The following is a 14,484-nucleotide window of genomic DNA, read 5'->3' on the forward strand; positions in this document are numbered from 1 at the left end:
CAATGTCTTTTTACAGATTGTGGTAAATCATTATTTTAGAATGAAAATCGCAATCAAAATCTCATCTCATCTCATCAAGAATTGGACGGAAGACCCACTCGTTGCTCGCAACGAGATCGTATCTAGTTCTTCTTATTATTTTTTTTCCTACACTGATATCTTAGTAACGGTACAGTGGATCTATTTGAAACTTTCGGTGATGAAAGGGAACACTTATGGCTCAATCCAATACCTTCACTTTTTCTTATTTTACTTCCGGTCGTGAAATATGACGTAATTTCTACAATTTTTGTCCGTCCTTCATTGAGAATACTACGCAAAATAGAGATTTGAAATTTTCACGTATGATTATATGTGAGCTCTACATTTGTAACGGGCTTTTAAATTTTTAACAAGTTTTTTAAAATTTTTCAAATTTTTAATTTAAATTTTTCAAAAAAATTTTTTTTAATCCAATTTCAAATTTTTTTAGTCATCAAATAGATATTGGCGAGCACTTTCCAAAAATGTATTTGTTTTGTATGTGAGTACAAAAAAGAACATTTTATAAGCTCAGGTGTGTTTTGACAATAGAGTGCAAATGTACTTTTAGAACTTTTCTTTTAAAAATTCATATCTTTTTTATTTATTGACCGATTTCTAATTTTTTTTACACCATCAAATAGATCTTTTCAAGACCTTTCCAACGGTATATTTTTTTATTGTACGTGTAATAATGAAGAAAATATAAGCTCAGGTAAGTTAGCCTTTCATTTTGACAGGACATGTCAAATTCATTATCAAGGATCCTTGCGGTTAGACGGTACTCTTTAGATCTCTTTGATCTTCGGTGGAAATCATTTGATGTATGTAAAGCGTCATATCTCGCTCATTTCTTGACCGATTTAAAAAATTTTTAAAACCATCAAATAGATCTTTTCAAGACCTTTCCAACGGTATATATCTTGTGATTTTTAATGCACTAATTTAGAAACAATAACCTCAGGTATATTAGCATGCTGTTTTGACAGAACATGTCAAACTCATTGTGAAGGACGCTTGCGGTTGGTGAGAATGACTGTACTTTATGATCTTTAGCTTGTGTCCTCTGATATAAACAAAAATTATTACACAGTGTAATTGGAAATTCTCAAAGGTCAAATATAATGAAATTGAAACAATTTAAATTTTTCAATTTTGTTTTAATTTGCTTTTTAAGGTAAAATAAGAACTATTATTGCATATTTAAGGATTGAAAACATAAGATCACATAATTTGAAATCTTTGAAAGGTCAAAAATCGTGACTTTTAATCAATTAAAATTTTTCAAAATATTGGAATGGTTCCTAAATGATACATCTGCATTTTAAAAGATCGATAACAACATATGGTGATTTTTGAAATTTCTCAAATGACAAAAAGAGTGCAATTTAAATGGTTTAAAATTTTCAAAAATTTGAATTGCTCCCAAATGTCGAATACTTTCATTTGTATTTTGACGGATATAGAAGATCTTATAACGTGTTTTGAAATATTTCAAAGGTCTAATAGAGTGAGTTTTAAACAATTTAAAATTTTCAAAAAAATTAAATTGTTTCTAAAAGTAAAACCAAGTATTATATATGTATTGTGACAAATAGAGAACAGCATACAATGTGTTTTGAAACATCTCAGAGGTCAAATAAAGTGAGATTTAAACGATTTAAATTTTTCAAAAAAATTAAATTGTTTCTAAATGTATAATCAAGTACTATATTTGTATTGAGACGGATGGAGAACATCATAAAATGTGTTTTGAAATCTCTCAAAGGTCAAATTGAATGAGATTTAAACGATTTAAATTTTTCAAAAAATTTAAATCGCTTCCAAATGTAAAATTAAATACTATATCTGTGTTAAGACAGATGGAGATCATTATACAAAGTGTTTCGAAATTTCTCAGAGGCCGAATAAAGCTAGATTTAAACGATTTAAATTTTTAAAAAAAATTAAATTTCATCCAATTAAAAAATCAAAGATGAAATCTGCATTTTGACAGATAGAAAACACCATGTAATGTGTTTTGAAATATCTCAAACATCGAATAAAGCAAGATTTGAACGATTTAAATTTTTCAAAAAAATTAAATTTCATCAAAATAAAAAATCAAAGATGAAATCTGTATTTTGACAGATGGAGAACACCATACAATGTTTTTTGAAATATCTCAGAGAACGAATAAAGCAAGATTTGAACGATTTAAATTTTTCAAAAAATTTAAATTTCATCCAAATGAAAATTCAAAGATGAAATTTGTATTTTGACAGATGGAAAACACCAAACAATGTGTTTGGAAATCTCTCAAAGGTTAAATTGAGTGAGATTTAAACGATTTAAATTTTTTGAAAAATTTAAATTGCTTCCAAATGTTACAAAATGTTTACAAGTGTATTTTGGCAGATAGACAACATCAGACAATGTGTTTTGAAATCTGATATAGCGCTTGATTTTACATTAGAAGCAATTTAATTTTTTTGAAAAATTTAAATCGTTTAAATCTCACTCTATTTGATCTCCGAGAGGTTTCAAAACACAGTGTATGATGTTCTCTATCTGTCGCAATACATATATATTACTTGATTTAACATTTGGAAGCAATTTAAATTTTTTGAAAAATTTAAATCGTTTAAATCTCACTCTATTCGACCTATGAGAGGTTTCAAAACACATTGCATGATGTTCTCTATCTGTCGCAATACATATATAGTACTTGAGTTTACATTTGGAAGCAAGTTAAATTTTTTGAAAAATTTTAATCGTTTAAATCTCACTCTATTTGACCTTTGAGAGGTTTCAAAACACATTGTGTGATGTTCTCTATCTGTCATAATACATATATAGCACTTAATTTTACATTTGCAAGCAATTCAAGTTTTTTGAAAAATTTAAATCGTTTAAATCTCACTCTATTTGACCTCTGAGAGGTTTCAAAACACATTGTATGAAGTTCTCTATCTGTCACAATACATAAATAGTACTTGATTTTACATTTGGAAGCAATTTAAATTTTTTAAAAAATTTAAATCGTTTAAATCTCACTCAATTTGACCTCTGAGAAGTTTCAAAACACATTGCATTATGTTCTCTATCTGTCACAATACATATGTAGTACTTGATATTACGTTTGGAAGTAATTTAAATTTTTTGAAAAATTTAAATCGTTTAAATCTCACTCTATTTTACCTCTGAGAGGTTTCAAAACACATTTTATGATGTTTTCTATCTGTCACAATACATATATGGTACTTTTTTTATATATGGAAGCAATTTAAATTTTTTGAAAAATTTAAATCGTTTAAATCTCACTCTATTTTACCTCTGAGAGGTTTCAAAACACATTGTATGATGTTCTCTATCTGTCACAATGCATATATAGTACTTGATTTTACATTTGGAAGCAATTTAAATTTTTTTAAAATTTAAATCGTTAAATCTTACTTAATTTGACCTCTGAGAGGTTTCAAAACACATTGTATGATGTTCTCTATCTGTTGTTATACATATATAGTATTTGATTTTACATTTGAAAACAATTTAAATTTTTTGAAAAATTTAAATCGTTTAAATCTTACTTAATTTGACCTCTGAGAGGTTTAAAAACACATTGTATGATGTTTTCTATCTGTCACAATACATATATAGTACTTGATTTTACATATGGAAGCAATTTAAATTTTTTGAAAAATTTAAATTGTTTAAATCTCACTCTATTTGACCTCTGAAAGGTTTCAAAACACATTGTATGAAGTTCTCTATCTGTCACAATGCATATATAGTACTTGATTTTACATTTGGTAGCAATTTAAATTTTTTTTAAAAATTTAAATCGTTTAAATCTTACTTAATTTGACCTCTGAGAGGTTTCAAAACACATTGTATGATGTTCTCTATCTGTTTCAATACATATATAGTACTTGATTTTACATATGGAAGCAATTTAAATTTTTTGAAAAATTTAAATCGTTTAAATCTCACTCTATTTGACCTCTGAAAGGTTTCAAAACACATTGTATGAAGTTCTCTATCTGTCACAATGCATATAAAGTACTTGATTTTACATTTGGAAGCAATTTAAATTTTTTGAAAAATTTAAATCGTTTAAATTTTACTTAATTTGACCTCTAAGAGGTTTCAAAACACATTGTGTGATGTTTTCTATCTGTTACAATACATATAAAGTAATTGATTTTACATTTGGAAGCAATTTAAATTTTTTGAAAAATTTAAATCGTTTAAATCTCACTCTATTTGACCTCTGAGAGGTTTTAAAACACATTGTATGATGTTCTCTATCCGTCACAATACATATGTAGTACTGGATTTAACATTTGGAAGCAATTTAAATTTTTTGAAAAATTTAAATCGTTTAAATCTCACTCTATTTGACCTATGAGAAGTTTCAAAACACATTGTATGATGTTCTCTATCTGTCACAATACATATATAGTACTTGATTTTACATTTTGAAGTAATTTAATTTTTTTGAAAAATTTAAATTGTTTAAATCTCACTCTATTTTACCTCTGAGAGGTTTCAAAACACATTGTATGATGTTCTCTATCTGTTGCAATATATAAATAGTACTTGATTTTACATTTGGAAGCAATTTAAATTTTTTGAAAAATTTAAATCGTTTAAAGCTCACTCTATTTGACCTCTGAGAGGTTTTAATACAATGTATGATGTTCTCTATCTGTCATAATACAGTGGGCCCTCATTTATCCGGACGCTTTGGTTCTCAGTCAAATTGTCCAGATATGTGAAGTATCCGGATATCTGAATCACCAGTTAAACAAGACAAAATAACATTTAAAAATTTCGTTCCGATGAAAAATCGTCCGGATACTGAAGCATCCGGATATCTGGCGTCCGGATATCTGAAGGTTCACTGAACATATGTAGTACTTGATTTAACATTTGGAAGCAATTTAAATTTTTAAAAAAAAATTTAATCGTTTAAATCTTACTTAATTTGACCTCTGAGAGGTTTCAAACACATTGTATGATGCTCTCTATATCTCACAATACAAATATAGTACTTTGATTTTACATTTGGAAATAATTTAAATTTTTTGAAAATTTAAATCGTTTAAAGGTCAAGTATCATGAAAATAAAAACGCTCTAAAGGTTGATATATTGTCAATGCCATATATTAAATGAAGATTTTAAAGTTTCCAATTTTTTAATGACACCTACATGCTTGGTTTACCTGTTTGAAAACTGACAATTTCTATTATCCCCGACGATGTTACCTCCCCTGTTCATGACGTCATTCGAGACATCAATATCAAAACAAAGATCGACTCACCATATATCATAACGCTCCGATTACGACATGGCTCATTTTATGGAAGATAATGACAGTGACGGTGAAATACCCGAAGTTGATTTGACACTGCATATACAGCCATACATGTTTGAACCTTTGGGTAAAGATCGTTCTACTAATACATGTAATAGTTTGTCAGAAAGTGATCATCATGAATCGCACTCGGAATCGGGAAGGGAATCGCCGACAAGCTCTGAAGACGTCACTAGGGAACCTGTCGAGAGTTGGTATGTAGGTTAGGCCTAATTAATTTATTGTGTTTTTACATGTATATTACGTTTAGCCACAAAAATAAAATGACATGCATCAGGCTCCCGGGCGTACATATTAGGAAACATCTTAAGGTAAAACTGATATCAGTGGTGGCGTCTCCTTATGACTTATGAGTGAAAATTTTAGAGAGGGGTGTTAAATAACATAAAATCAATCAATCAATACAGGAATTTTAAAGTTATGTCTCCTTATTTATTTATTTATTTGCTTGTCAGATTTGTTTGCCTGAACGTTCTATGATACAGTGTTTAACAATTTTTTAACCAGAACCCAAATGCGAGATTTATTATGCCCTCACTTCAGGTGTAATTGTGGAAACTGTGTGGAAATGCCTACTAGCAGGGAAAACAAATGCTGCCGAAACACCAACATAGTAAATGGAAAGGTCGATGAGAAATCTCTCCAATGTATTACTGAGCATGAAGGTTTCATCGTAAATTGTTTAAATCATTATGTGTTGGAGACTTCTTACTATGAATACATACAGGATAATGGCAGACAAAATGAAAGAGAACCCATCCATGAGTAAGTTTCATAGACAGGTCAAGGGAGGGAGGTGTTCCTTCCAAAGGGAATTTCAGCATTGTTGATTACAGGGTTTCCTTAAGACCCAGGGGCCGGAGAATTTTCCTGCATATAATGATGTAATCCTCAGTTACTCTGTAATCCAGTTAAGCCCCTAGCTGTAAGCGGAAGAACCTACACCTTCTATTAAATTATTTTTAGGATGATTTTCCCCTTAGTTTGGACTTTCAGTAGGGCGTGGCATTCCCGGCGCTACGTAATAGCGAATACTAGTAGATTCTCATCGGTAAAGAAATTAATAACATCAGGAACTTAAAATTGTTGTTGACAACGATGAGACGACTTATACCCCACCTCTGTGCCATTAGAGAACTTTTAATTGGCTATTTACTACACCAGTTGACATTCGGCCGCATTTCTATCATATGTACATTTCAACAGTGAAGGGAAGCTGTGTAAATTTCAGAAGTTAATTAGGTAACGTCGAGAATGCCAGGCTTACTGAAAGTCGAAACTAAGCGTGTAATTGTCCTAAATGTTCCCTGCTAGGTATTTCAATAAATAGGGACAAACCTGTTGAAATATCAAAACAAGGATTTAATTTTACTTTACAATTCACAAAATAATGACAATTAAAAAAAAAGATCAACTCAGTCTCATGGAAAGTCCACTTTTCCTCACAATTTTGTCTTTCCTGTTCAGGTATCATTTTCCTTTTCTTCCGAGTGATATGGCCACCTCTCCCCCTTTTTACTGTCAAAACTTTCAGTCAAAAGTACATGTAATAAATGATTAGTCGAATATTTAAAAAAAAATGTTTGTTTGCCCTTTACCAACCCAGTTTTTTTTAACAATGGGCAGGTAGGTAGGAGAAATATTTAATTTTCTCTTCTTAAAATTATAACAAGAAGCATGAGGGTCACAATGCTCGACTGCGTCATTTTCCTCTTGCTGCTCTTCAAAAGGTTGTTTTGAAAAAAATTCCATCTAAATTCCTTTGAAAGAACGTGGGTCCAAACGTCATGTAAAATTTAATCCCCAGTTTTAACCCCAACCTAACACCAGTGTCCCTCTTTGAACAAAATTGAATCCTCAGAATGTGTCGATTTCACATCCTATATTCTCACCAATATCTAAGGAGGTAAGGGCTGCAAGCACTGAATAAACAAAAAAGGTAGTCCATTATATTTATAAGTAAAACTAGTCACTACTAAATTAAGCATCTAAATGACCTCAAAGAACATTTTTAAACTGGGTTGAAATGATTCAACTACCAGGGTAAAAAAAAATTGTAAATGAAAAAAGCAATAAAATATTTTGAGTCGGGCTAATTTCGATAGTTCGGTCAGCTAAGGGCAAACAAACATTTTAATTTAGGCCTAAATAAGTGCACATATAGGATTATGTTGAGCATATCCTCTGCAATATTTCAGACTTTACAGACATCTTGCCTACAGAAGATTTGTTCGGTGGGTTTATCATATTCTTGGGAAGAAGAATAGACGTATTCTACCATCTTGTGTTGTCAGCAAAATCAGACAGACTTTTCCTTCCCAAACCTATTGTGGTTTTAAATATCCAGAATAAGATAGAATTTGGAAATATTATATTTATTCAATAAAATCTGGATCTATGAGTAGCCACAATGTCTTCTTTTCTAGCCCTTCCTTCCATCTGAGCAATTGGTCTCGGTCTTTCTTTCTCATTTATTGCTTTGGCTGCTCTCGCCTCTCCATAAGAATTGTGGACTTCTCTCCTGAAGATGAGGTCTTCAAACAGTTCATTCACATAATCTGTCAATTGAAACAAGCAAGCAACTGGACATTATACAGGATTTATTATTTCTACAAGACCAGATATAAAAAAGGAATCCTATTTTTCCATGTGAAAAATTAAATCTTATCTCCATCCGAGAAACCCTATTATACCCTGTACAGGTATTTGATACTCCTTGCAAACCAAGGAGTTTTAGTAATTAATATTAAAACTGCATTACCTATTCCGTACATTCCGATGCACTCAAAAATGATTTATTATTGATAGTTTACCGAAGCTTAAAATTTTGGCAATCACCTTCCTTTCAAATACCTCTAGTATCAGTCTATATTAAAAACTTATTTGTAGAAGGCCAACATACAATACTGGTATCTTACAAGGATAACACTTTTTGGCTTGAGAATTTAAATGAAGAGGTATATAACTATATTCATGCACTTACTAAAAGTTTGTTGAATTTTTACTTCTTTGGCAACTCCTTCACCCTTCCTTCCCTTTGGGTATGAAACACTGTATATCATATCACCATCTTGATTTTTTGCCTGCTCCCTGGTTGAATTTTCATTAAAATGCAATGTGGCTAAATATAACCTATAAAAAGTTATAAAAAGTGATTCTGAAAATAATTTTATGAAACTTTTCATATAAAAAAAGAGGCCCATGGGCCACATCACTCACTTGAGCACATTTGCTCTGAAAAGCACAAATCAGTTTAGTATTGAAAAAATACATGTTCAATGAGGGAGGGGGGACTTAAATTTTAGACTTCCTAAAGATGCTTCCACATTAATATAACAAATGGCTTTGATGTTCTTGAATATAAGATTTTTAAACATGTTTTCCTATATATTCCTTTGTAAAAATTTGATCCTCCATTGTGGCCCCTCATTGTGGGGGTTTTGATTTGAACAAATTTGAATCTAGCTGCAGAACTGAGGAGTAAGAATTTTTTTGAAATCTAGCTTTTTTGCAATCGAGGTAAGAATTTGAAAGAATTAATACAGAACTGTGCACACTTTTTTGTGCACTTTTAATACACATTTTTTCAATTGGTGGCACTGTAGCTATTCAGTCTGTCAATATATTCTTAATCTTCACTACCTGAGGATGATTCCATATCAACATTACCAATCATAGTTTTGCTGTTCTTGAGAAGATTTTTAAAGATTTATTCCTATACATTAGTGATTACCAGTACTATGTAAAACTTACCCCTAGAGTTCATCATTTTAACAAACTTAGTCTACACAACGTAAGGAAAGTTTCACATACATGTATATGTTTCAACTCTTGGTTCAGTGGTTCTTGAAAAAGAGAATTTTGAAACATGCCACCAAATTTTCACTTTTTCTTAATTATCTCCCCTTGAAAAGGGGTGTGGCCTTTCATTTGAGCAAACTTGATTCCCCTTTGTGGCAAGTTTGGTCGAAAAATTGTTCTGGAGAAGTCAAAAATGTGAAAAGTTTACAGACGGATGGACAGCTGGACAGACGGGCTATAGACAAAATGTGATCAGAAAAGGTCACTTGAATTTCAGCTCAGGTGAGCTAAAAAACCTTAGTGTAAATTAAAGGCTTAAGTAATTCCTGCAATACACCTCAAAATAAAGCTTTCAATTTTCAAAGTTCCTTAGAGTTAATTACGTACCGTGCTTCCATTTGTGCATGGAAGAAGTGCACAAACTTAGGGGCAAAATGACAGAGCACCTTGTGAAAAGCCTCAAGCCCAGAAGTCTGTTCTGCAGGAGACATTTTTCTGATATCTGTTAAAAGAAGCCGGCCTTTGACAACCTTTTCCAACTCATCGTAAGCTTTGGAACCTAAAAACATTGATATCTTGTCATAAAGGATGTATTTTTGGAGTTCTAATGCTGGAAATATTAAAATAAGGGTGGGGGGCAACAGTCTTTTACAGGAAAAGCTAGTATTTAATTAAGCAGTAAACCACACATATAACAAACTTGTTTATAATGAATTGACACTTACTGCGAAGTGATTTTCATCATATTCATTCCCCTTGACTTTAAAATGTATTAAAAACTTAAACGGATACAAGGAATTACTATATATATATTTAGATATTAAAATATATATAATAACGTATAATAACTCTCTCTCTCTCTCTCGCTCTCTCTCTCTCTCTATATATGTATAGATTTATATGTGTGTGTACCTCTACGAATCCAAAGACGGTCTTCAAGATCTCCATGTTCACACCTGGGAAACTCTGCACCATGCCCCTCATGAACATTACACACGTGATTCAAAATAGAACACCACTTCTGGTACACCAACTCACCATCTCCGCCACTACTCATTGCACACCAATAAGTGTGATTGCTGATGGACCTTGCCCAATCTCCAACAATTTCACAGTTTTTCTTCTTGCTCACAGCTTCTAACTTCTTGTAAATTCCTGAGACAAGAATTAATTGATTTTTTCACTAATTTCAATACATAAATATACTATTTTATCATATTTTGAATATTTTCAATGAAATATAATTCATTATTATTCATGACATTGAACACAGATTATTTAACAAGTTTTTATACACTATCAAAATCAGACAGTTTTGTCATTATATGTACACTTTATATCTTGAGGCAGGGCCCAAGTTAGCTTACAAATGAATTTTTACTTTATACATGTTTATATCAAGGTACATGTTTATGTATGTTTTGAAACTCAAAGATACTTGTAAAATAATTTTTTAACATATGATCAGATGTATAGAGTATACATAATTATAAAGGAAAGTTACCTTTAGCAATGTGCCAGCAATCAAACCAATGTATTATTTCTGGATGGGTTTCACGCATGTACTTTTTTATCTGAGAATGGCGGTCAGTAACCAAATGTGAAATCTGTAGATCCTCATCTGCAATTCTGGCAAGCCCTCTTTGTAAACCCTCCAGCTCCATGGCATACGAGTTTCTAACTTCATTTTTCTATGATTAAAAATAAGCATGGTTCATTAAAAGCAACAACAAAAAAAATTAAATTCTGTCTCATAGTTCAATTTTACTTCAAGAAAATTAAGAAATATCTATTTAAAACATAATGTCAAAATAATAATTTCAAATTAAGCATTTTTTCATTGTTTTGATAGTTTGTAATTACCTGCACAAGCTGTGTATCCAGGATTTTGTTTGTCTTCAGATCCATCAAAGTGTATGAAAGATATTTGGCTGTGTGGCCAGGTGAGCAACACCGTCCATCTCCACCCAGCCTCAAAGGTTCTCCAGACTCCTGTGCTGCTGTAAAGAGATGTAACTGCTCTCTTTGCCAAACATCTTCTATAGTTGGGACTAAATACAATGACTGAATTTTCATGTATGTTCCAATGCTGAACATCTGAACTGAAGCATGTCTACACAATGTTAAGAATTTGTGAGCACTGCCCCCAGAAAATAACACAGCTCCTGCAATGATTAAATTACCAAGGGGCATAGCACTAGATGTAGGCTGACTTTCCCATTTTTTCTGAGCACTGCAGTTTTCACATAAACTCTTAATGCTAATGTATGAGCCTATGATAGTCTTTCTTAATGTACATTGGCATCCACAATTGTAGCAAGATGTAAATAATTGATCTAAGCAGGATTCAAAAACTATAAACTTTCTTTCCTTAGCAGGGTTAATGTCTTGTTCAGAATCGTGCTCCTCATTCTCACTTTCCGGAACCCAGTCTGAGTCTGTGTCATTGTCATCCCCTTCATCTGTGGATGTCAGGAAGCTGTTGTCAAGATATTCAGATATTCTCTCTTCAGTCTGAGTTCCTGTAGAAACCTTTTCCACATCAGGAGGAGATAAAATGTTTATTTCTGTTTGTAGTTTTACATGGCGTCGCTTCTAAAATAAACCCAAAGAATCAAATTAATGGAATGGGGAAGTGCAACAAACATTTGATCTTGTACAGTATATCAATCATGTCATGTTATTCTCATTAATAGGTTTACTGGTTATATTGATATGAAGATATTGGTATGATTATAATGAAAAATTAAGTAAATGTGGTATATGTATATAACATGCACATCATAAGAAATATCAAAAACTCAAATCATAATTTTTTACCCCTTTTGAACCAGACCTCCCCTTTTTAAAAGGAGCAGCCATAAACATTTAAGTAAACTTACAACTACATCATATGTTGTCTGGGACATTGTGGAATAGCACTGAACATGTTGAACATTTGTTTCTTTAAAATTTGCTGGACAGACTGTGTCACCTGATCTTTGATCATCTTGTGGTTGTGGTAATTCATCATTGTCAATATCACTGGCATCTAAAATCTGCAATGCATCAATACTCATCTATATTTAGCGCAAGCAATTAAATAATCCAAAAATATACATTGGTGCATTATACAGTGACCGATCCAGGAATCTTGAAAAAAAGGGGGTACTAGTCTGGGGTTAGGGTAGATAGAATGTTCTATCATTAAAATGATAAATGTCCTAAAGACCCAGATTAACTTGATACTTTAAGGGGCATATTGTCACACCAAAATAAAATTTGATATATTTTGCACATGGGGGGGGGGGCTGAACCTCCATTTAAATCTGCCGCCCCTCTAAATGCGCCAGTGCATTATACATGTACATGTTATAACATATGTGTTAAAATACACGGAACCTTGTTTATATACACATAGATATTCGTGATATGATTCGCCACTCTTGTGATAAAAATACATTCGTGATCAAAATAAATGACTAGGAATGCATATGCCTAAACAAAAATAATTATTATTGACCACCGTCCGTTAACATTTTGTTAATCAGTTCCGAATATTAACTTAAACTATTAACATTGTTACCATGTTTACGTTTTGAAGATGTGCATATGTTGGTCGAATTTCCTCTACTTGTTTTATCAATATTTGAAAATTGAAGTCACCGGTCACCCTAAATAACCAGATTTCTATATTGCAAAATATTAAAATGTTTTAAATAGTGGTTTTCAAAATTATTTTCTTACGTTATAGCGTCTTCTTTTGGTGATTTTCGCAAGGGCATCTGACTTGGAACGACCAACCATGCTAACGTCTGGCCTGTCAATGTCATGTTGCTGAGACGTGGGGCTAGCTGATCTTTTAACCGATAGCCTTTTTTCTTTGGGATCCGTGTAATCGAATAGAGATGGCACAGCTCCTGATTTCAAGATCTTGTTTTTTAACTGAAACTTTACGTTGTTTGCAATGTCAGGATTTATCGAGAATTGATCTTTGTCAAAATGTCGTTCACAAAGTTTACTGTATTGAGTAGGATGAAAACCGTCTCTTCTCAATTTGAGAGTCCAAATTTTTCTAAATTTGGGATCTTTCGGAAACAAATACAGGCTAATTCCCTGGCCAGATTTTATTGTGCAGTTAAGTGCGGCACACTGCACCATATTTTCACAAAATTGACAAGAACTTATCTCTCGCTCATTACCCTCTTCAGCGTCCTTTGGGCGAGTGTCTCGAATGACGTCATTTTCTCTAAGGGAGATAACTTGTTTGTAAAGAGATTGGTTACGGTGCAGGTGTATATTTAATACCAGTTTAAATGGTTTATTGCTGTTAATAAAGCAAATTATAATCCAACATTTTATTTTGGTAATATTTGCGAAGTGTTTAAACCAGAAAAACTTAGATTTTCATATATCTTTCTACTTGACCTTTAAATCTCACTTTATTTAACATTTGAGCGATATAAAAACACATTGTTTGATGATTTCTATTCGTCACTATTGAAATATAGCCCTCGATTTTAAATAAAATTTAAATTGTTTAAGTGATAATTAATTTGACCTTTGAGAGATTTTGCAACATATAGTTTTATGTACTCCATCTGTCCAAATACAAATTTACACAAATCAACATCAATTACCTAAAACATATTATTCTGAATGAAAATCCCAGTCAAAATCTTATCTCATTTCATCAAAAATTTGACGGAAGACCCACTCGTTGCTCGCAACGAGATCGTATCTAGTAATTCTTACCGATTTCTCGTAAATGCCCTGATGGATTTTCATGAAACTTTCAGCATTAATGACAAATTATATGAACTTAAGGCGTTTTTTTTATTTGATGACATCACTTCCGGTTCAGATTTTTCTGCGATTTAGTGAGTTTTAGATGGTCATTTTGTCCGGCAGTTTTCTCAATAACGGCTCAAGATAGAAACATGAAACTTTCAGGTATGATAGACCAAAGTCTATAGATATGTTTAAGGTATTTCATTTTCTCGGAAGTGTCTCACGTCGGCGCTCGCTATGGCCCGAAAATAGGCCTATCGCGAATTTCAAAATTTTTAACAACTTTTCTACAGTATCTTTTTACCTGGAAATATTTTGTAAAAACATGTAGAACAAAAGAAGTGTAGCATTTCAAGACCTTTCAAATGATATGTCGAAAAAAGGGCTGGCCCCTCAAATTAAGGACCTAGAGGGGCCGAAATTGATTTCTTTATATCTCAAAAAGTGTTGAGAATTTGTAATAGGTTAAAGAAGCAAAGTTGTTCAAATTGTCAAGCTTAATCTATTGGAGTCGTCAAAATACGTCCGACGT

At 31.9% G+C, this 14,484-nt stretch overlaps 2 protein-coding genes across 2 annotated transcripts; one reads left to right on the forward strand and one right to left on the reverse strand.

Moving 5' to 3' along the window:
* Positions 1–5,233: 5,233 nt before the first annotated feature.
* Positions 5,234–7,733, forward strand: LOC134248940 (P2X purinoceptor 7-like). The gene is made up of 3 exons (XM_062731324.1): positions 5,234–5,575; positions 5,925–6,146; positions 7,580–7,733. Exons 1-3 carry the CDS (start codon positions 5,355–5,357, stop codon positions 7,731–7,733), a joined length of 597 nt encoding a protein of 198 aa, XP_062587308.1. The 5' UTR covers positions 5,234–5,354.
* Positions 7,734–7,740: 7 nt separating this feature from the next.
* On the reverse strand, positions 7,741–13,382 carry LOC134248942 (uncharacterized). The gene is made up of 8 exons (XM_062731325.1): positions 12,909–13,382; positions 12,065–12,220; positions 11,046–11,777; positions 10,687–10,873; positions 10,095–10,337; positions 9,570–9,741; positions 8,365–8,513; positions 7,741–7,939 (listed from the first exon to the last, which is right to left on the reverse strand). Exons 1-8 carry the CDS (start codon positions 13,320–13,322, stop codon positions 7,761–7,763), a joined length of 2,232 nt encoding a protein of 743 aa, XP_062587309.1. The 5' UTR covers positions 13,323–13,382; the 3' UTR covers positions 7,741–7,760.
* Between the last annotated feature and the right edge of the window lie 1,102 nt (positions 13,383–14,484).

The sequence above is a fragment of the Saccostrea cucullata genome, unplaced genomic scaffold (assembly GCF_032062105.1).
Source record: "Saccostrea cucullata isolate Sc308-1 unplaced genomic scaffold, CSIRO_AGI_Scuc_v1 ctg1794, whole genome shotgun sequence".
Classification (NCBI taxonomy): Eukaryota; Metazoa; Mollusca; class Bivalvia; order Ostreida; family Ostreidae; genus Saccostrea; species Saccostrea cuccullata.

Excerpts from the sequence above, each read along its gene's own strand:
- LOC134248940 (XM_062731324.1), top strand. The coding sequence starts at position 5,355 with ATGGCTCATTTTATGGAAGATAATGACAGTGACGGTGAAATACCCGAA. Across the intron at positions 5,576-5,924 it reads AGGGAACCTGTCGAGAGTTG|GTGTAATTGTGGAAACTGTG; the intron begins GTATGTAGGTTA and ends CCCTCACTTCAG. Across the intron at positions 6,147-7,579 it reads GAAAGAGAACCCATCCATGA|ACTTTACAGACATCTTGCCT; the intron begins GTAAGTTTCATA and ends GCAATATTTCAG.
- LOC134248942 (XM_062731325.1), bottom strand. The coding sequence starts at position 13,322 with ATGGTGCAGTGTGCCGCACTTAACTGCACAATAAAATCTGGCCAGGGA. Across the intron at positions 11,778-12,064 it reads AGACAACATATGATGTAGTT|AAGCGACGCCATGTAAAACT; the intron begins GTAAGTTTACTT and ends GGTTTATTTTAG. Across the intron at positions 10,338-10,686 it reads TTGCTGGCACATTGCTAAAG|GAATTTACAAGAAGTTAGAA; the intron begins GTAACTTTCCTT and ends TTCTTGTCTCAG.